At 39.8% G+C, this 24391-nt stretch overlaps 1 protein-coding gene across 1 annotated transcript in view; it reads left to right on the top strand.

Moving 5' to 3' along the window:
* Positions 1–24391, top strand: part of syne3 (spectrin repeat containing, nuclear envelope family member 3) — a 48033-nt gene that overhangs the window by 14621 nt on the left and 9021 nt on the right. Inside the window, exons 7-15 of the mRNA XM_072457628.1 lie at positions 5243–5379; positions 6124–6292; positions 7815–7997; positions 14551–14694; positions 16955–17089; positions 18403–18564; positions 21221–21393; positions 22839–23727; positions 24239–24334. Coding sequence (XP_072313729.1) covers positions 5243–5379; positions 6124–6292; positions 7815–7997; positions 14551–14694; positions 16955–17089; positions 18403–18564; positions 21221–21393; positions 22839–23727; positions 24239–24334 — 2088 coding nt within the window. The remainder of the gene's footprint in view (positions 1–5242; positions 5380–6123; positions 6293–7814; positions 7998–14550; positions 14695–16954; positions 17090–18402; positions 18565–21220; positions 21394–22838; positions 23728–24238; positions 24335–24391) is intronic.

The following is a 24391-nucleotide window of genomic DNA, read 5'->3' as shown; positions in this document are numbered from 1 at the left end:
AAGAGGGAAAAGACAAAAGCAGAAAGACTATTCTGTAGAAAGGCATATTTTGTCCCATTTGTTCCAATGTCCGACCAATTTGTCCATTTTCAAATTCAGTACAAATGTCAGGCGCTCTAGGCTCTAAGCGACGCAGAAGAAGAATCTACGCTTCACTTCCTCTACCTCCGGAGTTTGTGGAGTTGTTTAGAAGTGACACAAAGGAAGAAGAATTCAATGGATTTAGTGATTTGGGGTAAAACTGATGCTTTGGTAAACTTGTTAGCATGTTCTTTATGCTATAGTTATCTGAATAACTGTTCATATGTTACGTTAACATACCAGACACTTACCACAGTTACGACTGTGCCTCATGTAGCTGAAGGTGTTAGCGTTAGCATACGTACACCTATTCACCATGTTCTCTCATCTGTAATTATTTTAAATTGCAATTCAAGATGAAATGTCTGTTCTTGGTCTTGGATTGTATCAGTTGTTTCCACGTGGCTCTCATCCAGCACGTCGTCTGACCAAATCCATCTGACTTCCTCGAGTAGATTTCTTTGATAGAGAAGTAGATAATATGCCACGTAGATTGTCTAAAAAGCATTGTTATTGCAGTTTCTACTTCACCATAATTGCTTTTAGTCTTAGTTCTTTTTTAGCTGTATTTCAAGCCATTTAAGTCGCAGCTCGGCGTTATCATAATTTCAGTCTTGTTATGCTCAGTTGTATTCTTGTTCTTTGTTGAGAGCAAATAACTTTCAGTTTTTTTTGTCACTTCACTTCCCGAGAGAAACACAATAACATGTTTTTGTCCCTGTTTCCTACTTTTTCCGATGGAGCTTTTAGTCGCTGGCATTTTTTTTGTGGCAGAAATTGGGAAAGTCGACATGTTATGGTACATTTCGTACAGTTGTGTCCTCTAAGCGTTCACGTCAGGGTTAAATCCTTACTGAAATATTTATAGCCCATCTTCTACTCTCCGCGCCACACCTGTCTGTCACTTTTTTTGCTGGTTTTCCACTGCCGCTCGCCCAAACATGACAAGTTTATTATGAATTCTTCGCCTCCACCGCGGTACATTTTTACAGCTTGTGCCCAAACCACACGCTGTCAAGTCTCACATTGTTGGAGTGAGTGGATGCCAAAGCGAGGTGCGCCGCATTCTCTAGCCTCACACATCGGGTCCTGTCATCACATATTGATTTAAAGTGCAGTAAACAAGGCATGGATATAATTAGAATGATTGTGTGCTCAATATTTATGGTATTGTTTATTTAAGAGCGGGGCTTGTTCTCTAATATTGTGTTACATTTGAAGTCGGGCTGTGAAATGTATTGGATTTTAATCTTACAGAGATCCAATTGTCAAATTAACAGCTTGGGTGTTTCTATCCAGTGTCAGTAAAACAGTTTGGAGTTCAGTCATTGCAGATTACTGTATTTTCCGAACTATAAGTCGCACCCTTTTTCTTAGTTTTGGTCGGGTGCGACTTATACTTATATACTTATACTCCGGAGCGACTTATATGTGATATTATTTGTTATTTTCTCACTTGCAACCGCATTTCATATTCCAGTGCGACTTATGTATGTTTTTTTCTTCTCTGCTATGCATTTTTGGCCAGTGCGACTTATACTCCAGTGCGACTTATAGTCCGGAAAATACGGTACATTTCACATTCATTTTAATGTCATTTTTTCCCCCGCACCCTCAAAAACGAAGATACTGTTTTGCAAAATCCCTCAGAAATCTGTACAAAAAGGTCACAAACTCGGTCACATCTACAGGCGTAGTCTCTCTCTCTCTCTCTCTTGTTTATGCTCATTTAATTCATATTGAAAGCTACGTTTAAATGAACGATTAACATTTATTCAGGTCAGTTTTTATCGGGACTCTCTCGTCTTCGCTGTACATGCCAGTGACCGTCTGTATCGTATTTCCCGCGGCGACACGTCGTCCATACCAACAACCGTTACCGCGAGGAGCAAAGGAACAGCGGGTAAAGTGTCGTCTCCATCGCAGGAGAGGGTTCTGAAGTGCGAGGGAGAGATTTGCGGCGGTGGAATCGGCGTGAGGGAGTTCAGAGCGAGTCTTTGTCAAAAGAAGGAGGAGGAGGGACCTGTGGAGCTGCCTGGCCTGTGCCGCGCGTGACGGGAATGGTCAATGTGGCCGGACTTTCTGTGTTTGTGTGCTACAGTGACGGGCTGTCAGCCGGTAATGGTGAAGCCTGTTTGTTTTCACTTTGAGGATTACAAGGAGGGAATGATAAGTACTCCGGGCACCGCATCGGGGCGTGCCGCTTTAAAGGAGGACAAAGGAACAATGGCGGCCGCATAATAGATGATTTTGTCGGAGGTTGGCAGCGTTACAGTGTCGTGAGCGAAGAGGCTGTTTAAGTCAGAGGAGACATCATAAAAAGCCAATGAAGGAGGCCTCTTTCCACATCATTTGATTATTAAGTGGAAAGAATTGCATCAGGAAACGTTTAATGTGCAAAAAAATTTGCAAATAACATAGTAAGTTTATTATTTGCTAAAACAACTGGCTGCTCAAGGGGTAAAAAGGGTAGATCAGCATAGACACCCCAAACTGAATACCGTATTTTCCGGAGTATAAGTCGCACCAGCCAAAACATGCATAATAGAGAAGAAAAAATCATATATAAGTCGCACTGGAGTATAAGTCGCATTTTTGGAGGAAATTTATTTGACAAAAACCAAGACCAAAAACTGACAATTAATCTTGAAATGCAATTTAAAATAATAACAGATGAGAGAACATGGTGAATAGGTGTACGTATGCTAACGCTAACACCTTCAGCTACATGAGGCACAGACAGAACTGTGGTAAGTGTCTGGTATGTTAACGTAACATATTAACAGTTATTCAGATAACTATAGCATAAAGAACATGCTAACAAGTTTACCAAAGCATCAGTTTTACCCCAAATCACTAAATCCATTGAATTCTTCTTCCTCTGTGTCACTTCTAAACAACTCCACAAACTCCAGAGGTAGAGGAAGGGTCGTCACTAGCTCCCATAACTCATAACTCACGGAAGTCAGAATTCCACTAATTTTTTCCAGTTAGTTTTTTTTTTATTTTTTTTTTTTATTACAAAACATTTATAACAGACAAACAGTTTCCACTAGTTAATATACGGAATCAGGACGAAAGAGGACTGAATCTGAATCCAACATGGCGGCGACTAAGACCGGTCCCGCTGATACAGCTCAGCCAATAATTTTCTCTCTCTTAAAAGCTTTTTTTCATTGCATTACAGTTTGTTCCACTTCACTTGTTGTATAGTCTGCTCAAATATAGTGTTTGACCATAACCTCTAACCCAAACCCCTTTTTGTAGTAGTTAGGAGACAAGGGGAAACAATCTTTGCTCACCTGTTAATCTGATCCAGGCAATCTATAAGTTAAAAAAGTTTAAACCCGAAATAAATATTGGGTTGGAGCGGGAGTTGAACCGAGGAATCTCCAGCTCCCCACGCCGTGTTTTTAACCGCTGGGCCAACAAATCTTAGAATTCTCCGCTTCGAGCAGCAAATGTACCTCGCATGTGATTTGGGCCTCCACGAGGGCCGCCATGTTGGATTTTATAACTTCCGAATTCTGACTTCCGTGAGTTATGAGTGTATGATCTAATGCCGACCGTAGAGAAAGTGCAGATTCTTCTTCTGCGTCGCTTAGAGCCTAGAGCGCCCTCTTGCCAGTGTGAAAAAACCCGAATAATATCACATATCAGTCGTTCTGCATTTGTTATTAAACTGTAATCCTAAAGTGCACGTTGTATTGTTTTATGACATTGCGTTTATGACTAAACCTTTTCCCCCCAGTTACAGACAACTCTATCACAAAAGCGGCTGTTCCTCGTCTTCTCTTTCTGACTCTGAGCTTTGGGGGAAGTTGTATTTTCCAGATTGGTCACACTCATGACTCACTCCCCGCGAGCAGCCATTAGAGGAGGACGTCAGTATTAGACATTTAATCCCACTGCTGCGCCGGCTGTGGAGCAGGCTTCTTTAAGGCACGGCTATTAAACCTGCCACTCTCCTTTTTTTTTCATCCCATTGTTCCAGTTCTTCCTGACACACCTAAAGTAAGCTAGTGCTGTGGGCTTGACATTAATCGCGATGTGCACTTACTTTGTGTTTGTTTGTTTGCTTGAAATAAAAAAAAAAGCAACAACGGAGCTCCCCAAGTGGTCGATGCTGAAAGTAGAATCGAAACTAGATACTCATTTGAACAAGTATTGACATTAAAAACAACAAAACAACATAAATAATACAAAAGTTGACCTTTCCTGTAAAGTTTTAGAATGGTCTTTGTCTCGAACAGCACCAGTACAAGACCACATGTCGGGAACATTAAATTATTATTGCGTAAGGTGGAGGTTGTACTGTCCATGCAAAGTCATATCAAAGTACCGGTAGTTGTTTGCAAAACTGGAATATTTAGTCCAATGTCTAAAGAAAACTACGGAGAGTTGAGGAAGTAACTGGAGCTTGCAGTGTCATTTTGCTTTTCTCTATTTATTATATGTAGATTATATTTCATGACTATTTCATCGAGTGACAGGTCGAGATAAGACGAGAACGAGACGAGATCTTGACATACTTTAAAATACATCCATCATGTGATTTTTATTCATTTTATGTTGTGTAAGGCACCATGAAATGTAAATATAGAGCGATGTCGGTAGATAAAAATATCCCAAACTATTTCATGATGTGTGAGGGACTGTTTATGATGCCCCGTAATTGAACACATCTTTTTTCATTTTTTCACGTTGCTATCTACACCCCTCACTTGTTGAAGTACTGTAATCCTTTAATATCACAAATAAAAATAGTTGTATGAGATTGGGGTAAAAAAATAAAAACCTATGCAATTTTATCTTGTGAGATTTGGTGGCTCAAGATATTATCCCATTCCTAGAAATATTCCAAAAGCAAATACATAAATGTTGAACCTGATCCTTTATATTTGAGCCTTGGTCGTTGAATTTGTTTTATTACAAAGAATAATGTGCGTATTAACAATATAAACTGTTGTTACAGAGTGATATTGCTGAACTTCTGTGTTTAATTGTACTGTCCTTCATCTTGTTCAATATATAAACCTCAACCAAGACTTTTACACAGGCATTTCTGATTGATTTCAAATGTTTAATGTGAGTAAAAGCATTTTAAAATGATGTTTCTGTCCATATCGCTCACCTTTCATTGTGCGTTTGTGTCTTTTAGGGCGTGAAGAACACTTTGGTCGGGGAAGAGTCCCAGGTGGAGCATCTTAAAGCTCAACTCAAAGAGCTCTTCAGGTTCTCGGAGGACTCTCGGCACCTCTCAGACGATGTGCTGGCTGTTGTCAAGGAGCATCAAAGGTTTGTTGTACATGGTTTTAGTTCAGTGGGGAAATGTCTCTCTGCTGTTGTATACTTCAGTGTGGTGATAGTTACATAGTTATACAATGGGTCACTTTATCATGTCTGATACTTATTAGTACTTTATGGCAGTGGTTCTCTCCCCAATTCACACCCCCACCTCCCCCGCCCATTTTTAATTATTATTTTTTATGTTGGCCTATAGCCTTGTGTAGTTTATGAATAGAATATTTAGAAATATTGTTCCTTTTTTTCTCTTAATTTTTTTCTTTTTTTCTTATTCTTTTTTCTTATTCTTATTATTTGTTTTATTTAGTTGTATTATTTATTATTCTAATATAAGCATAAGAGAAAATGTATGTATGTGTGTGTGTATGCGTAAGTGAACTTAAATTTGTACATCCATGTATGTATAAATATTTTTTTTCCCCTCATTATTTAATTTTCTTCCCTAATTCTTTAAATAGGTCATTATGTGTTTTGTATTTTGTGTTGCTGTGTCTTTCAAAAACAATAAATAGTAAAAAAAAAAAAAAAAAAAGAATATTTAGAAATAGGCTTTTTGTTATGAATATTGTGATGAAGATGATAATATATGATAATAGATGATCCATTCGTCTGGAAAATACCTGCTGGCTCTAGTTGTCTTTTCCGTTCTGATTGAAGCTGTCCTCATGCAGAGTCCACCCGATAACTGTTCAATGACATATTCATTGCCATTAATAATCATTGTGTTTGTTTCAGTGTGAAGTGCCGAGCGACGCGGCTGTGTTCAGAGTCTGAGTCTGGTCTGAGGAGCGCTCTTCAGGACCCGCTCCTGGTTTACTCTCAGTGGAGCCTCCAGGTCTCGCAGGTGCTGGAGGTGGAGGTCTCCAACTTCTCACACATCGCTATGCTCGTCCAGAAGATCGAGGTGAGCAGGACACTCCCAACACCACTATTAAAAACTACATAGAAAAATGGGCTTCTTTGAATGTGCTTAAGGATGCAAAAGTATTGGCAATATTGTAATATCTCATTGTGAAAAGTATCACAAGTTCCTGTGTCTTAAATACACTGTCCTGTTGAAGCAGCATTGCTAATACTAGAACTACATACATCAATATTACACATTTATTTAAGTTGACAGTATGAAATATGACTTATCAGGATGATTTTATTTATTTAAAAGTAACCCACCTCTGCTGGGCTCATGTGGTCCAAGGGAACTCTTCCACTCCCGACATCACCTGCTTCAACATTTAGTGCTTTACTGTCCTCTGTCCAATAATAACTCATTAATATTCTACTTCCCTAATAATTAGACAAAATTGAAAATTAACTTTTTTTTTATTTTCTACCAATTCTCAAAACAAACTTTGTACATTAGAAATGGTTCGAAAGCTTTAATTTGAAAACAAATCTACAGAAAACACAATCATCTTCAAAAGCACATCGGAAAAACCCTAAAACAGGTTACTTTCAAGTTCATGTTTAAGTATTTTTCAAAGTAAAATCTTATGCAACTGTTGCATCACACAAGTGGCAATGAAGTGAAGTTCTAAAAGATTTAAGAAAGTCAATATAAGGTTGTACTTGAAGTTCAACTGGACTCGAGCCTTTGATGGTCAACTTCATATGTTCTGTTCAGAGATGTCTTCATGTCATCATGATTTTCAGATACAATATATTCTCAGATACAATATATATATTTTTAAATGGTCAGTATTGACAGTATTGTACTTTTGAACACCACAATGATTTATACCAAGAACTGTTCATTGCACTGTTCCCTTTTTTCACTATCCTGATCCTGATCTGTAAATTGTGTCTATATTCAGACCATATATATTTTTATTTTATTAGTACATTTTTAATTTGATGCATGCTCTATTTGATATACTTTGCGATGATTATTATTCACTGCTGTATGTTGATAATTTGATTCTGAAATGATCGTTTGTCTAGACTAAAATTATCGTTAATTTCAGCACCAACTAAGATGATTTCTATTGCACATTGAGATATTTTAAATACTTTTAAACCAAATAAAGTTTTAGTTTCTGTATTGTCCAAATAAAATGTTTTGTTTTGAATTCCTTTTTTTTTACTGATGAACCTTGTATGTTTTATGTATTTATGTATTTATTTATCATCCTTATTTTATATTATTATTGCATTTTTACTTACAAAGCCTGAAATGCTGAAATGCGTCCTAAAATATCCAGTGGCCTTGTTGTTGTCCTGACATCTTAATTTACATTTTGCCAACATCTCTTGATTCAGAATGTGTTGTCAATATGACCATTGGAGTAAAACACCACAAACTCTGTCTCAACATTATAAGATAAGATAAGATAAGATATTCCTTTATTGTCCCACATGGGGAAATATTATATATCTATGTGTTCTTTTCTCATGTCATTCCTAATCCGTGTGTCTGTTCTGTGTGTCAGCGTCTGCTGGTAGACAGCACTGAGCTCCAGGTGCGCCTCAGGCAGCTGCAGGAGAAGCGTGACCTGCTGGACTCTGTTTTTGGACGGGACAGAGCCGACTCTTTACAGACGGAGCTCAGCGCTGCGGTCAGGAACAGAGAGCTGCTCCACTCCCAGCTGCTGCAGAGGAAGAGCAGGCTGCAGGTGACCGCACACACCTCGTACACGCAAACACTGGGACTTTTTAGGTCAAGGGTCCGCCTCCTGCTTGTCGCCATGGAGATGCTTTGGCTGGAATGTTCAAAATGGCATCAAATTTGGCAATGTCTTTGGAGACGAGAATGATGACCTCCACCAAACTAAGCAGTTTTTGGCAATAAAAACACCTTGAAGTAAATAAATTAAAGACGTTTAGGTTCATTTTTTAGTGTGGAGCATCACAGGCAACGCAATCACATTTCCTGGAGACAAGCAGGTAGCAGACGCCCTTAAAATCAAATTAGATCACAAGCATCCATCAGTGTTTAGCAGTGTTATACTTGTTTACTCAAATAGTTTATGTTCTTAAATATGTTTTTGGGCAAATGCATATCTCAGTTGTTTATTGCTCAAATTCCTTTTAGAACCAGTATTTTCTTTTTTCTTTTTATATAGAAATCTCACAAAAGTTGATGTTTTACAATGTAATATATTGATGTCTAAATTGTTCCCATTTCACTGTATTGCCATGTATAATTCACATCGGGGCTATTCAAATCCAGCCCAATAAGCAAAATGGTCCTGTCCATCTTGGTTAAAATGGGCCGTATTTCTTGGTAAGCTGTGTTTGCTCTGTTATTCAGTATCACTGTACTATACTTTGATATCAATTGAATCAGATGTTGTAATGCCATTCATATTCCAGACCTCATAATCGCGGTTCATATTCAGTGCTCTAGTCTAGTCAAGTCAAATCAAATCAAATCAATTTATTTTTTTAAGGCCCAAAATCACAACAACAGTTGCCTCTGAGGGCCACAGGGAGAAATGAATCAACAATGTCTGTGGTGGCGATGGAGTCAGACAATGTCTGTGGTGGCGAGGGACGATGTCCCAGGGTCCTCTGTCCTTAGACTCTCCTTCTGGGTAGGGAGCTGATTCCATAACACAGGAGCTTGGTAGCTAAACGCTCTACCTCCTACAGTACTTTTAGAGACTCTTGGGACCACCAGAAGGCCAGCATTCTGAGAGCGAAGAGCTCTGTTTGGATGATATGGTTCTATAGCATCTTTGAGGTAGGATGGGGCCATGTCATTTATGGCTTTGTAGGTCAAGAGTAGAATTTTGAATTTGATTCTAAACTCGACAGGAGCCAGTGAAGAGACTTCAGCACTGGCGTAATGTGCTCTCTTCTTTTTGTTCCTGTTAGTAATCTTGCTGCTGCATTTTGAACCAGTTGAAAGCTTTTTATGGAGCTTTTAGGACACGCTGCAAGCAGGGAGTTACAGTAGTCTAATCTAGTCGTTACAAATGCATGGATAAGTTTTTCGGCATCACTTTTAGGCAGGATTCTTCTGATTTTGGCTCTTGTTGCGCAAATGGAATTAGGCTGTTTTACAAGCTTGATTTATATGAGCTTTAAATGAGAGCTCCTGGTCAAATAAGACTCCAAGGTTTCTTACAGTAGAACTGGAGGCTACACTGACATTGTCCAGTGTGACTATCTGCTCAGATAGAGCGTCTCGTAGATGCTTAGGGCCAAGCACAATGACCTCGGTTTTTTCAGGGTTAAGAAGCAGGTAGTTTAGTGTCATCCAGGTTTTTATCTCCTTCACACAAGTACTAAGTCTGTCTACTTGATCGCTCTGATCAGGTTTCATTGATAAATACAGCTGAGTGTCATCTGCATAGCAGTGGAAGTTAATGCCATGCTTTCTGATAATGTTGCCTAATGGCAGCATATAAAGAGTAAACAGAATTGGACCGAGTACCGAACCCTGTGGCACACCGTAAATTACTTTAGAGCATGGTGAGGAGCTCTGGTTTACATTAACAAATTGGTACCTATCAGATAAATAGGATTTAAACCAGCTGAGGGCTGTTCCTCCAACACCTACATCACATTCTAACCTCTGCAGTAGAATGTTGTGGTCAATGGTGTCAAACGCTGCGCTGAGGTCCAACAGAACCAGGATTGAGACCAGTCCATCGTCAGCGGCTAATAACAAATCATTTGTGACTTTAACTAGTGCAGTTTCAGTGCTGTGGTGGGCTCTGAACCCTGACTGGAAAACTTCAAATAAGTTATTATCCTGCAGGTGGCGACAAAGCTGTTTTACTACAACTTTTTCAAGGATTTTAGATACGAAGGGAAGATTTGAAATAGGTCTGTAGTTTACCAATAGGTCGGGATCTAGATTAGGCTTTTTCAGAAGAGGTTTAATGACTGCATGTTTGAAGGACTGTGGAACATAGCCACTTTCTAGTGAAGTATTTATTATATTAAGAATAGGGTCTATAATTAGGGGGAGAATGTCTTTGAGGAGTCTGCTTGGAATGGGGTCTAGGACACAAGTTGAGCTTTTAGAGGACATAATGGCTGAAGTTATCTCTAATCTAAGTTTACAGGTGGATTTATATGGGACGTTAGATTTACAGCTTGGGCTAGTTCAGGGCTAATAGCGGGGGTAATTTCATCTAATACTCTGATTGTTTTTATTTTATTGTTAAAAAATAGGAGGAAATCATCAGAGCTGAGTGTAGCTGGGATTGGTAGAGTCTTATTGTTTAAGCCTGATGTGACCTACAGTCTTGGTTCAGGACTGGTTCAGGACTAGCTCTAGTTCTAGATCGGCCGCTCTGATCTGCTCCAGTTCAAGTCTGGTTTTTGATTGACACTGGGTTGGTCTCTGTTAATCCTGCTTCAGTCCTTCTCAGTTTCTATGTGACAGGGCAATTATTGTTTTATTTTCTTCAGTGAAACGAAATATTTCTGTTGAATAGCACCATTGTGACTTGTTTGTGGATAATGAATACTCAGGGCCCCCAGACAATGCACCTACAACAAATCTGGTTCTGGAAAATATAATTGAATATCCCTGGTTTACATGGAACAGGTGCAAACTTATGATCTTGTAGTTGGGTAAAAGTAACCTTGGAAGTTTCTATTTTGCTCAATATTTGCTCTTTATCGCTGAAAATATTGATTTGGTTTCATCCTCTGCAATATTACCTTAAATAATGCTCCGGTCCTGCAGCATAGACACTCACCACTTCTTTGGATCAGAATAGATGGTCTGAAACTTAGTTGAAATGTATAAAAACTGAGCTGTGTCTTGAGTTTTCCTTATTAAAGTGAAGCCATTACTCCAAATCCACATAAAAATGTATTGCTTTGATCAGTTTTTGTGCCAGAGTTATTTCCCTTGTGGCATGAATACTTTTTAAAATGCCAGACTGTTCATATCGGCTCCAAAATTGAACTTGAGTCATTCTATCCATCAATTCCTTTATGAGTTTTCCTTCTATGTAAAAAGCACACTTTTCTGCTGAAGGGCCCCCAGATCCTTCAAGATGTAGTCGCTGTGCCTGGAATGTTCCGCGGTACGGCTTTAAACATCTCCATCTCCATCCGTGAAGAGTTACAGCTTCTATTTGACTCACAATAATGCACGCTTTTCAAACACCTGTAATTGAAGATCTATAAGTACCTATACGTTTAATGCCATGCTGTGGAATATTCCAGGCAAAGCAATAGAATCTCCATCATGTTGCTGTTTCTGTGGCTGTCAGTTCAGTCTACCAACTATAGGTACATAATGTGCAATATGAATGTGCATAAACAGTATGTATGCTGGGTTTACACATGCATGTTTCTATACATATATGAATATTTGTATTACCTGGACAGCAGATTTTTTTTTTTTTTTTTTGCTACTATAAGTATTACTGTGGTTATTGCCGCTATTGATTTTATTATTGTTATTACGTTCATGTATACTTAATTTCTGATCATTATGACTACAGCTATGAGTTTACCGGGTTAAATACAGTATATGTTTTCATTTTTTTTCCCCGTTTCTGTTTGTTTGTTTTGGTTTCCTCTTAAATTAGCCTTAATTGATGAAAACATTTGTGTTTGTTTGTTTGTTTGTGTGTGTGTGTGTGTGTGTGTGTGTGTGTGTTTGGAATGGATGTGGGTAGAAGTTAGTGACTGAGGGGAAGGAAAAGTTAAGAAAAAATGCAATTGTGCTTTTGTTTTTTGAGCCTTCTCGTAATGTGACGATGAAATTGCACAATTCAATGAAAACGTGATGAAAAAAATTAATCTCCATCAGAAAATTGACAACGTGCACCTCAGGGTTGTCAAAAGTACTGCAAATTTGATACTAATCGATAATAAAACTAGTATCAAAAGTAGAGTATCAATACAAAAAGAAAAAGCACAAGATCTGTTCCTTTTCTGCACAGTTTTAGAATTATGTTTAATTTGAAAATATTAGTCTTAGAGAGAAATTATCAAACAAATCACATTATTTCTTGTGGCTGCGTATACCAAACTTCCAAAACGGCTCATCTCATAAGACACAAGTCAACATCAACTGTGGAGCGAGTGCAACAGTTGTATTCAAGTCTTTGTTCTTTGACACACATACTGTCTGAAAATGTCTGAAAGTCACACATTTTACCAGTCGTTTCTTCTTTTCTGCTGCAGCGAGTCGAACCTGTCTCCAGACCATGCGGCCGCGTCCTAATGGCTGATTTAAATACCCTTTAATGCCAGCCTGCCGCAGTTTGAAGTGTAAATGACTGACAGACCATTTTTGAGGCCAAGCGCAGATGGGAGCTAAAAATAGTCGCTCGCCCCTCCTCCCCCCTCAGCGCCTGTCCTCGTCAGCGCCCCTGGAGGGAAATAAAACACAGATATTATGTTATAATTATAGTTATAAATAGGTCTTTTCAAATACGGAGCCTTGAAGATAAAATAAAATAACAGCAAGTACAGAACGCTATACTTGCCACTGGTTGAAATTGGTATTCAGTTTTTTTATTTTTGTTCCTTTCTATTTCAACTGACATTTTAATTATATATTGCCCTTATTCAGAAGATTGCTCAAGACCTGGCCAAGTTTTTCCTGTACTTTTCAGTTTTGATTACCGGTAATATCAGTCCTGATTTAGAAGCCAAGTTTTTCCTGTACTTTTTATTTTTGATTAATTTGAGTCCTGATTTAGAACTGGTCTAAGTCTAATTTAATGTTATCTTTGTATTTATTTTATTTATTTTATTTATTTTATTTATTTTATTTATTTTATTTATTTTATTTATTTTATTTATTTTATTTATTTTATTTATTTTATTTATTTTATTTATTTTATTTATTTTACTTTAACTTAATAGGGACATTGCACAATAAACACATTGCACAGACCAGAGATGGCTACAAAACATTTTCATCGGCACTCCACGGGCAGAGGCAAAGTGTTTCGTTCTACATTTTGAGTTGTTCATTCCCAGACCCAGTCCTTATTGATTCATTGATTTGCTTATTTGTGTAATTTGTAGATGGTGCTCCATATTTTAGCAGGACTGAAATAAGACCACAACATGCTATTAGACTGATTACATGAAATAGGCTAGTTTAATTTAACTTAAATCTGTCACTTTGCAGATTTTTGTGAAAATGAGAAAAATTATCAGGGGTCTCATTTATAAAACTTGATTTACTAAAGTGTACCGTACTTTTCGGGCTCGCTGCGCACCCTCAGTCCACTGTGCCACGGGTCTAATTAGACAAATTTCTAAGTGAAAATGAGAATTGTAATAAAACACACATCTCCATGACTATGAGTCTGATTGTGATAAAATACACAGCGTTTTGAAGCTTAAAATACAGTGACCACTGCTCACTTACGTCTTCTTCTACATTGTGTCAAATGCTTGCACTTCCTGCTAGAGTGCCTCCCAAAATGAACTGCAGCGTTGTTATGACCACAGGGTTCAAAGCGTGGGGAAAAAGTAGCGGCTTCAAGTTCGAAAAGTACGGTACGCACGGATAAAATACAAACTTCCATAAACTTCTCTCTGAGTTAACATGGAAAGTCATCTATGTAAAAAAAATTACGTGAGACCCCAGGTAAAACATTTTTGTTAAATACAGTTTAAAGTGCCTATGACAGGGTTTTCCTTTTATTTTTGAATGCCTGTTGTACACATACATTATAGTTTCACACCATTCAAGTACGTATTTGTGTAGAAAACGTTGAAAAATCGGAAGAAAATTACAAACTAGGGACACTCATTCCAGTCAAAGTTCATGCTTAATTTTACACAAAAGAAACTACCGGTAATTTTTTTTCTCTAAACTTGAATTCAACAAAATAAAGGCGCTTTCATATATTGTTATTTGTCAAATTTAAAACATTGTTAAAAGAGAATACTTTTTGCCCAGTGTAGCGTAGTTTCCTAGTGTGATGTCATCAATTACAAACAGGAAGTGAAATCACAAACCTAAAAAAATCTGTGATAACATTTTTATATCTTTTAGCAGAATTCCAAATATATTTCTTAACTGCATTTTAGTTCAACGAGTCGTCCGACCTGTAGAGGCACTTTAATCTATACTCTCTATTGCTCCATCTTAAAAGTGACGCCAATCATCATCATTTCAGATCGGAAACAATATTATTTTTGTACGGTGTGAACTCATTGAGAACTGCTTTTGTCATTTATAACGTTATCATCAAACGCATTTTAAATTCCTGTTTCCTCACACAGGGCTTGATCTGCAGAACCAAGGACTTTGGCGACGCCCACGAGCTGATTGGCGTCAGGCTGGCAGAGCTCCGGGACAGGCTGGTGACAGCTGATGGTCTGCAGCCCGATATTCTGGCCAAGAAGAGCCAGGCCGACCAGTTCGGAGTGAGTGAAGCCCGAATCACAGCCAGGACAGGAGAGCAGGGGAAGACATGTCTGATGATACAAAGAAAGATTGAACGAGATTGAATAGGGCTTATTTTGAACGGCTGGCGCATAGAAACTAGTCAATCTTGGACACTTGGACAAAATATTGATGAAATTACTTGTACACAGTAGCTCATAAATGACCAGAGTTGTGGACTTGCAAGTCGTGACTAAGATAAGGTAAGATATTCCTTTATTGTCCACACATGGGGAAATTTTATTGTTGCAACGCAGGTAGATACAGAGTAAAAGAACATAACTTATAGGAAGTTTAAAAAAGCACTTAATAGAAAAACTCTTATAAACAAAACTCTTATAGACAAAACATCTCATTTCCTAATAAGGAATGGTGGGGAAAAGTAAACAAATAAAGATAAAAATAAAATAAAAACAGCTAGCGTAAGACAAGATAATACTAATATAATAAGTCAGACTTGAGTCACTGTTTTGATGATTTGAAACATGACTTGATAAAATGGACTAAGACTTGGAGCCTTGTGACTTGAGACGACTTGATGCTTCTCAAAAGAAATAAAAACTGTATTTTCTGGATTATAAGTCTCTCCAAAGTATAAGTCGCACCAGCCACAAAATACACAATAGAGAAGGAAAAAAACATATATTAGTCGCACTGGAGTATATTCTTTTTCTGCGTCGCTTAGAGCCTAGAGCGCAGTGTGAAAATAACCTATAAAAGCACATATAAGTGGCATCCTGGCCAAAACTGTATAAAAAGGTGCAACTTATGGTCTGGAAAATATGGCGAGTACGTTTTAAGAACACTTTTCTCTATACGGTTGGTGTTAGATGTACTTTCAGCTCTTAATTTTGTCCCTTCCACTTTTCTTATTTGTAAAACTGTAAAACTATGACGTATAATTGATAATTTGGCATAAAGAGGTGAAAGGGGTGCACGGTGGCAAAGGCGGTTAGTGCTCTTGCCTCCCAAGAAGGAGATCGTGGGTTCGATTCCCGGACCAGACCAACATCACATGATCTCTCTGGGTGGAGTCTGCATGTTCTCCCCGTGTGATCGTTCTCTCCGGGTTCTCCGGCTCCTCCCACCGTCCAAAGACATGCATGTGTTAGGTAAAAATTGGTGACTCTAAATTGGCCCTAGTGAATGAATGTGAGCGTGAACTGTCTGTAATGTCTGTGTCTCTGTGTTGGCCCTGCGACAAGTTGGCCACTGTCCAGGATGTACCCCGCCTAAGGCCCGAAGTCACTGGGATAGGCTCCAGTCACCCGCGACCCCGAAAGGGAACAAGCGGTAGAAAATGGATGGATGGATGGAGGTGAAAGGACTTGGGCAATATATTGAAATGACTATAATCTTATGAATGTTGTTTTTGAAGATATGCAATGTTTGAATACAACAAATATTGTTCTTAGTGATAGTAGTTCTTAGTTGTAAACGTTTGAATGAGGGTTTAATTTGACATTTCTGCACTTTTGGGATCGATTTGACAGATGTTTCACATTTGTCTGACAATAAAACCTCAACTACAGCCATTCCTGTTAGAGTGACATAATATTGTGTGAATACCATTATCAGAATACTCCAAACAAATATTAAAGATATTCATTTTGTCTATTTTACCCACCCCTATTTATTTTTTGGATCATGTAGTCAAAAAGTACTTGTAATGTATACAAATTAAATTACATATTCTAGTTTAAAATTGTCTTTCATGTCACTTGCTTGTCTTCATAGTGTTGGTACCGTATTTTCTGGACTGTAAGTCGCACTGGAGTATAAGTCGCACCAGCCAGAAAATTCATAATGGAGAAGAGAAAAACACATATAAGTCGCACTAAATCCATTGAATTCTTCTTCCTCTGTGTCACTTTTAAACAACTCCGCAAGTTGCCAGTGTGAAAATAACAAATAATATCACATATAAGTCGCTCTGGAGTATAAGTCGCACCTCGGGCCAAAACTATGAAAAAAGGTGCGACTTATAGTCCAGAAAATACGGTATTTCTACTTTGCTAACTAAGTACATGCATTACTGAGAGCAGGGTCGCCTACCCACTAATCTGACCTGTAGCTTGGCCTGGTGGCGTTACCTGATTGTTTCCATGTAATGCAACACTGTGGAACTTCCCAGGCAGAGTAATAACATCCCCATGGTGACAAGCGGGTGGTGTACTCTCCCAGAAAAGTTACATTCCCCTCTTTCCTCGGCACAAACTCCTTTCTGTTTGCTGTTCACAGGTGATACAGAAGGACCTTGAAGAGTGCCAGGCTCACATCGCCGCCCTGGAGACGCTGGTGTCCTCCAGTCCCTCCAACAAAACCCAGTTTGAACGACTCGACGCCGAGTGGAGGAATCTCTACACTGTTGTCAAGGTGAAAAGAGAGATTTTTAGCCGTTTTTATTTGTTGATGATTTATCCTTTTGCTCTGATGGAAAAAATGTAGAAGATGCGGATGTACGGTTGACATTTGTGTTCTTCGGTAACACATTTAAGGTCATAGATTGCAATTTTTCCTTTTTTACAGGGAAATATAGTTCAAGGTGACTTTTAGTTGAGATGATTTGAAAGTGAATTGGATGCGGTGTGTTCTTTACAATCTTTAAAATGGAAGAAAATAATGTCAGCTTGGTAAAGTGATTGATCTTTGGCAAAATAGCACCTGGAGAAAACACATTTTATAAAGGCACTTTTACAGGAAGTGTGTTTTGAGATTTTGTAACTGAACATGTTTGGATGTTTTCTGGTGACAATATTGTGCTTTTTTTATAGTTTTCTTTGTCAAAAATCGCACAGTGTAAGTCCAGCCTTAAAAGCAGCGACAACTTGCCACAACAAACGTGTGTGGATATTTCCATCTGCTCCTCCTCCTCGACACGCCCTCTGCACCCGACACGCCCTCTGCACCGGCCACGCCCTCTGCACCGGCCACGCCCTCTGCACCCGACACGCCCTCTGCACCAGCCACGCCCTCTGCACCCGACACGCCCTCTGCACCGGCCACGCCATCTGCACCCGACACGCTCTCTGCACCGTACACACCCTCCAAGCTTTCAAGAGCACGGACTTTGTGTCTGATCCTAAAATATAACACCCGGACAGTTGGAAATTAGGCTTGTTAAAACTGTTTGTAAGTAGGCTAACGTTGATTAGCGTAGCCACATAAAAATATGTAAACTAGCATTAGCATTAGCTGCTAACGACCTGAAACAAACAGCTTACTGTCAGGAGTGATTTCTGTAAGTCCACTGGTCCCTCCTGACCACAGTAATACATTTCTGTACACACGGGGTCTTTGGGGACTTTTTTGAGACTTTTTCTTGTTTTGAGACTTTTTCTTGGCACAGCCCACAGTGCAACATGTAGCTTTTGTCCAGTAGATGGCAGTAGCACAGGTGTGACGTCATTTCAGACCCATAAACACCACTGTAAGTGAATTGACATTGAAAGTAAACAGAAAAGTAAAGAACTATAAATACTTTTGGAAGCTTATACTGCAAATTGTGTTTTCTCTAACGTTTATCTGCTCATTGTTGTATCAAAAACAACTATTGCAATATGTCTCCTGCCTCTAGATTAGAGCAATGGACCACAATCAAATGTTATTAACTGTACAAATATTGCTTCGATTCATATGAAATTGCCGATATTCCTACATTCTTGCATTTGCGTTTTTTTGTTTCCCAGATGAAGGTGCACGGCAGTGAGGAGAACATCGCGGAGCACGAGAGCTTCCACGACAGTTTGCTGAACCTGGAGAAGTGGATCATGATCATGAAACAGAAGCTAGAGTCGTTTCACAGTTCGTCCGGAGAGTGGAGCGTCGAGGGCCGGCAGCATGAGGCAGAGGTAATCAAGGCCACACCGCTCGTATATTTTGCGGAATGGGAGTAGTAATGGAAAACTGCAGCACCACTCCTATCGGCCTACAAATCACAGAGATCGAATCGGAGCAAGCTGTAAAATTTGGATAGAAGTGGATTGTGTGATTCTTTTCGCAGTCATGAAAACTTGTAAAATATTATATGACATGTTCGAGGTTTTTGATATAACTAACAAAACAAATACGATACACAAACGATAACGCAACAAATATGAATAGCAGCAGTGTGACGTGTCTGGGATGAGAATCAGCAGCTCCAAATCTGAGGCAAAGGGTCCTCGACTGGAAAAAGGTGGCTTGCCCTCTCCAGGTGGGCGGGGAGTCCTGGCCTGGAGTTCAAGTATCTCGGGGTCTTGTTCACGAGTGAGGGAAGGATGGAGCGTGAGATTGACAGGCGGATCGGTGCAGCGATGTGTTCGATGCATCGGACTGTTGTGGTGAAGGAGCTGAGTCGAAATGAAATAAAGCTCCAGATTTACTGCTCAATCTACGTTCCTACCCTCACCTATGGTCATGAGCTTTGGGTGATACGCCAAAGGACAAGATCGCGGATATAAGCGATCGAAATGAGTTTCCTCCGCTCCCTTAGCGATAGAGTGAGGAGTTCAGTCACACGGGAGGAGCTCGGAGTAGAGTCGCTGCCAGCTGAGGCTCGGGCATCTGCTCCGGAGCCTACGGGACGCCTCCCGAGTGTCCGGGCATGTCCCAACGAGAGATGAAGCAGAGGAAAATGGATGGAATATCAATATCTATGGGTACTAATAGTTTTCTATAAAAGGGAACATGTACAAAGCTGGTTTCTTTAGAGTAGTGCAGGAAATACAGATGCAGTCACTTGTTTTTTGATTTGTGTTTTTACTGTATCAAGAGGTCCATGGTCAGTCCACAGCTTTTACAGACAGTTCAGACTTTGGTGGAATAAATTGGGCTGTTATTGTGTTAAATGGCTCTTTAAAAAGTCACTCACTCGTGTTTATTTGAATGAAATCAGTATTTTTTATTTATTTAATCAAACTCTTGCCATATCATGTTTATCTAAATATAAGATAGATGTTTTCTCCCAGTGTGAATATTTGTCCTCTGCATTTGACCCGTCCTTCAGTGCAGGACCACAGTGTTGATTTAGGAAATAGTCTTTTTTTGGACTTTGAAAATGTTTCTTTTTGATCCGAGTCACTTAAATAAAATGTAGCCAGTGAGGAAAGGGCGCCATATTTGGATTCGTCAATTTGGACAAACAACCACGTTCATTGCACTGCACACATCTTTCCACTTTTACTTCATCCCCGCACTCCGGGCCTTGCAATCTTCAGATTTTAGCTCTCGTTTGATAGGGGGAAACGGCGCAGGGGAGAATTCCTATCCCACAGAGAAACACCGTCAGCCCCACTGTGCTCCCTCAAATGAAGCAGCGGGCACACGGGGAACAACCGGCTCCTACACCGAGAACTGATGAAAGGAAGATAAAACAAATCCAATAATTTTTTTTTACCGCTCGGCTCGTGTGAGGCGGATGTAAGAACCCCCGGTCAGAGCTCTTGAGCTTCACCGTGGCTGAAAATGCATTGATGTATTTTTCATCTTTTGGTGGAAAGTCTAGTTGTAGTAGTTAGTAGTGACTCTGGCATCTCCAGTTTGACAGTCACAATAATTGAGGGTTCTGGAGAGTAAGTGTTCCTTGAAAGAAAACACTTCCAAGAGCTGAACAAAAATGTTTCAAATTGTCTTTCTTTGTGTTGCAAATTTTGACTTTTTCCCCTTCTTCTCAGGCTTTGGCTTTGGCATTTCCCAGAGCTTCACGATACAACATTTATGCATAGATAAATCCCTTAAAAGGCTCTTAAAAGTTAACTAATATATGTTTTATTGGGCTGAATAATAAAATGCATTGTGGTTTCTTCAAAATGAATTGATAGTCAGAACTAGGCTGAGGTAAATGTGATGATATTCCTGTCACAATCTGCTTTTTTGTGAAGTTGTCAACAGATATTCACTCATTTCCAGCCTTTGCTTAAAAGCCGCCGCCCACTCTCCCTTTGAGTCATGCTCTGAGTGACAGGTTAATGTCAACAACTGCAATTGTTGAAATTAGAATTATAATTACTGCAAAGTGTAAACATCCTGAAGAAAGATCAAATTGAATGCACATATTTAAGGCTGGCTCCCAAGAAAATGATGATATACATTTATGAATATGAGTGAATGTTGCATCTCAGCAACTTGAGCCTTAATCAATCAATCATTTGACAATTAGTTGACATTATTTCTGTAAATCCACCATACATTCCCAAGATGTCACAATTAGGGATGTCAAGATTATTTGGTTTAATCGATAATCATGATTATTTAGGTCACAATAAAATAATAAGCACGAGCTAAAAAAAATAAATTACCGTGACTATTTTAGAAGCAAAATTCAACAGTTTTAATTCAATCGATAGTTAAAAAAATACACCTCAACATAAAATACTTTTTTAATCTAGCTATTTTTGTCACATTTCACTCATTTTGTGATTCAGACAGTTCATAACGCTGGTCACAAACTTGAGAAATGATAACGCGTTAATCATCGTGAATAATCATCGTGAATGAAAATGTTTCTGTCGATCTGGATTTGCGCAGAAAGCCCTGGGCGAGTTTCCAGAGAAGGAGCTCCAGCTGCAGAGGACGGAGGCACAGGGTCGCTCCGTGCTGGAGAAGACTTCAGAGGAGGGCCGGGTCCACATCCTGAGGGACATGGAGAGGCTGAGGGCGTCCTGGATGTCCCTGTACGACATGAGTCTCAATCTGGACAGGTACGCTCAGCCCTTTATCTCCGCGGACACGTTTACCAAAAGAGCTGAAACGTCATCTTTAAGGCTAAACTATGACGTCGTCTGGGTAACCTGAGAAACGACCGCCATCAAAGTGTCCATGTGACCAAAATGGCTTTCTTTGTACCAATTTTTTCGGACTACTTTTTTTATAGTTCTGCCAGGGTGCGACTTATACTCCAGAGCGACTTATATGTGATATGATTAATTATTTTCACACTGACAACCACAAGAGGGCGCTCTAGGCTCTAAGCGACGCAGAAGAAGAATCAGCACTTCCTCTACCTCTGGAGTTTGTGGAGTTGTTTAGAAGTGACACAGAGGAAGAAGAATTCAATGGATTTAGTGATTTGGGGTAAAACTGATGCTTTGGTAAACTTGTTAGCATGTTCTTTATGCTATAGTTATCTGAATAACTGTTCATATGTTACGTTAACATACCAGACACTTACCACAGTTCTGTCTGTGCCTCATGTAGCTGAAGGTGTTAGCGTTAGCATACGTACACCTATTCACCATGTTCTCTAATCTGTTATTAGTTTAAATTGCATTTCAAGATGAAATGTCTGTTCTTGGTCTTGGATTTTATCAAATACATTTCCCAAAAAAATGAGACTTATACTTTTTTCTCTATTATGCATTGTTTTGGCTGGTGCGACTTATACTCCGGTGAATACGGTACTTATATGTATAGTTTAATCTTCATGACAACTGTGCATCTGTGAAAAGGAACTAAAGAGTAGAAATGAGACATAACAAATAAATAGCAGTCTTAAACAAAGGATTACTTATTATAAAGCGTTCAGTGTTCAAGGGCAACACACACTCACTGAATAAGACAACGTGGAACGTAAATGTGTTCACAAAGAAGAAATCAATTTGCAATCGACAATTTGAAAGTGCATATTACTCTTAATTGTCTAAACCTTATTGCTGACGTGTTAATTTCCTTTTTGAGATTTTAAACACGCTATAATGTCGTTTGCATGTTCATTTAGTCGCGTAATTAAGTAGAAATGTAGAACGAGCCTCTTGTTTTTGTGTCCTCAATATATGACAATACATGGCATTCCAATTAAAATTTCCACAATAATAATAATACATCTATTTTTGAGCACATACTACGAATTCCACCTTTCATTCTTCTTGTTTGGTGAAGAAATTTGCCCCTGAAAATAGGGAAGAGAAAAAATATGACTTAATATGAACTATTAAATGGCATCAACAGCAGACCAAATGTCGGTATGTGCTCAAAAAATATATCAAAAACATTAAAACATCTTTATGTGAGATGTTTTGATCATTTTAGCATATATTTGTAAGTGCTATTTTGACAAGTATTCAAAAGGCAACCGAGAGAAAGTGTCGCATTTTCCATTAAATAATTCAAGCTAATAGAATATGATGTGGTCTGATGTGTCTTCCAGGCTGCTCAAATTCTCCACCGAGCAAACCGAGGCGGACTCCTGGAAGCTGAGGGGCCCCTCGCCGGCGGACATTTTAGTCGGCGGCAACATTAAGGTCAAGGCGGGAAGTGGCGCCAGTCCAGCGGGCCGAGAGGAGAAAAGGTCAGGCGATATCTACCCAAACCTGGCTTTCTCCGGACCAGAAGGGAGTCTTGACGACGACTTTGAAGACGAGGATATTATCGACCAAAGTGGCTGGCTGGAAGGGCGACCTCGGGGTCATTGTGCGGCATCTCCCGAAAACAAAAAGGGCCCCGGACTTTCAAGTGCGGACGGGGCCGATAGCGGGCCTTCCTGGGGCGGCGATGAGACGGACTCCCCCGCGTGGGCGCTCCGCCACAGGAAAGATCAAAGCCTCGGCAAAGTCTTAATTGTGGACGCAGAGTCTGGCATTGATAATTCGAAAACGGGAGGAATGAGAAGCGGCGGCGGCTGGAGCGGCGCGAGCGTCTTATCTGCAAACGGGGCAGGAGCGGTGATGGCGATGAGCGAGGCGGCGGAGGGCGGGCGGAGGTACGGAGGGGGCGGTGTGGAGGCGGCAGACGGAGGAAGCTACGGAGGAAGCTACGGAGGAAGCCACGGAGGAAGCCACGGAGGAAGCCACGGAGGAAGCTATGGAGGAAGCTACGGAGGAAGCTACGGAGGAAGCCACGGAGGAAGCCACGGAGGAAGCTATGGAGGAAGCTACGGAGGAAGCCACGGAGGAAGCCACGGAGGAAGCCACGGAGGAAGCCACGGAGGAAGCCACGGAGGAAGCCACGGAGGAGGTGGAGGAGGAAAAGGAAAAGGAGGAGGAGCTTTTGACCTGTTCAGAAGGAGCACAATCACATCAGAGTCGTCGTACACTTTGGTAATAATGCATTTCATCACTTAAAGGACATTTGTTACGCAAAGTTCATTCATTTGATTAGATTTTTTAGCATTTTGTAACATTGTGGGCTCATCCAAAACATGCCTGGAGTTGCATTTAGCGTCCTTCTTGCTAGTTTGATGTCAGTATTGTCATGATATGATATTGACAGAGCCCTTTACGACGCTCAAAGTGACCAAAGTTCTTCACAATAAAAATCAAGGCGAAACAAAACGTAAAACTAAGTAAACGCTGTAGGTACACGATCTGCTCCGTCTTTCTCAGTGTCGGGAAAATACTAAAGTGTCAAAAAATATATATATTTTCTCTGCAAACGTCCTTATTCTAGCGAACAATTTGCAGTTAGTTCACAGCAACCCGCTGCTGTCACGCGTTCCAATTGGAGGCTTTTGTCAATCTTTGTCTCAAATGAGGGATATTTGTGAAACTTTAAACACGTAACTTTTGTGCAATGACAATATAATACCATCAATTTCTACTTCTTCGCCAGGCTTCGTTTGACAGCACTCGGCAGGGAATGGAAGAGATGACGAGAGCCGTGACAGACACTCGGCAAACTGATGGGGCTGGAACTCTCAGTGACGAGGTTGAAAATGTGCTTTTATTTGTCCTGCCTTTGCCATCATGTTCACCATAAATGTGT

The sequence above is a fragment of the Eucyclogobius newberryi genome, unplaced genomic scaffold (genome assembly GCF_026437365.1).
Source record: "Eucyclogobius newberryi isolate DKJ021-1_F unplaced genomic scaffold, fEucNew1.0.hap1 SCAF_21, whole genome shotgun sequence".
Classification (NCBI taxonomy): domain Eukaryota; kingdom Metazoa; phylum Chordata; class Actinopteri; order Gobiiformes; family Gobiidae; genus Eucyclogobius; species Eucyclogobius newberryi.
This window is presented reverse-complemented; position numbering and strand designations above follow the sequence as displayed.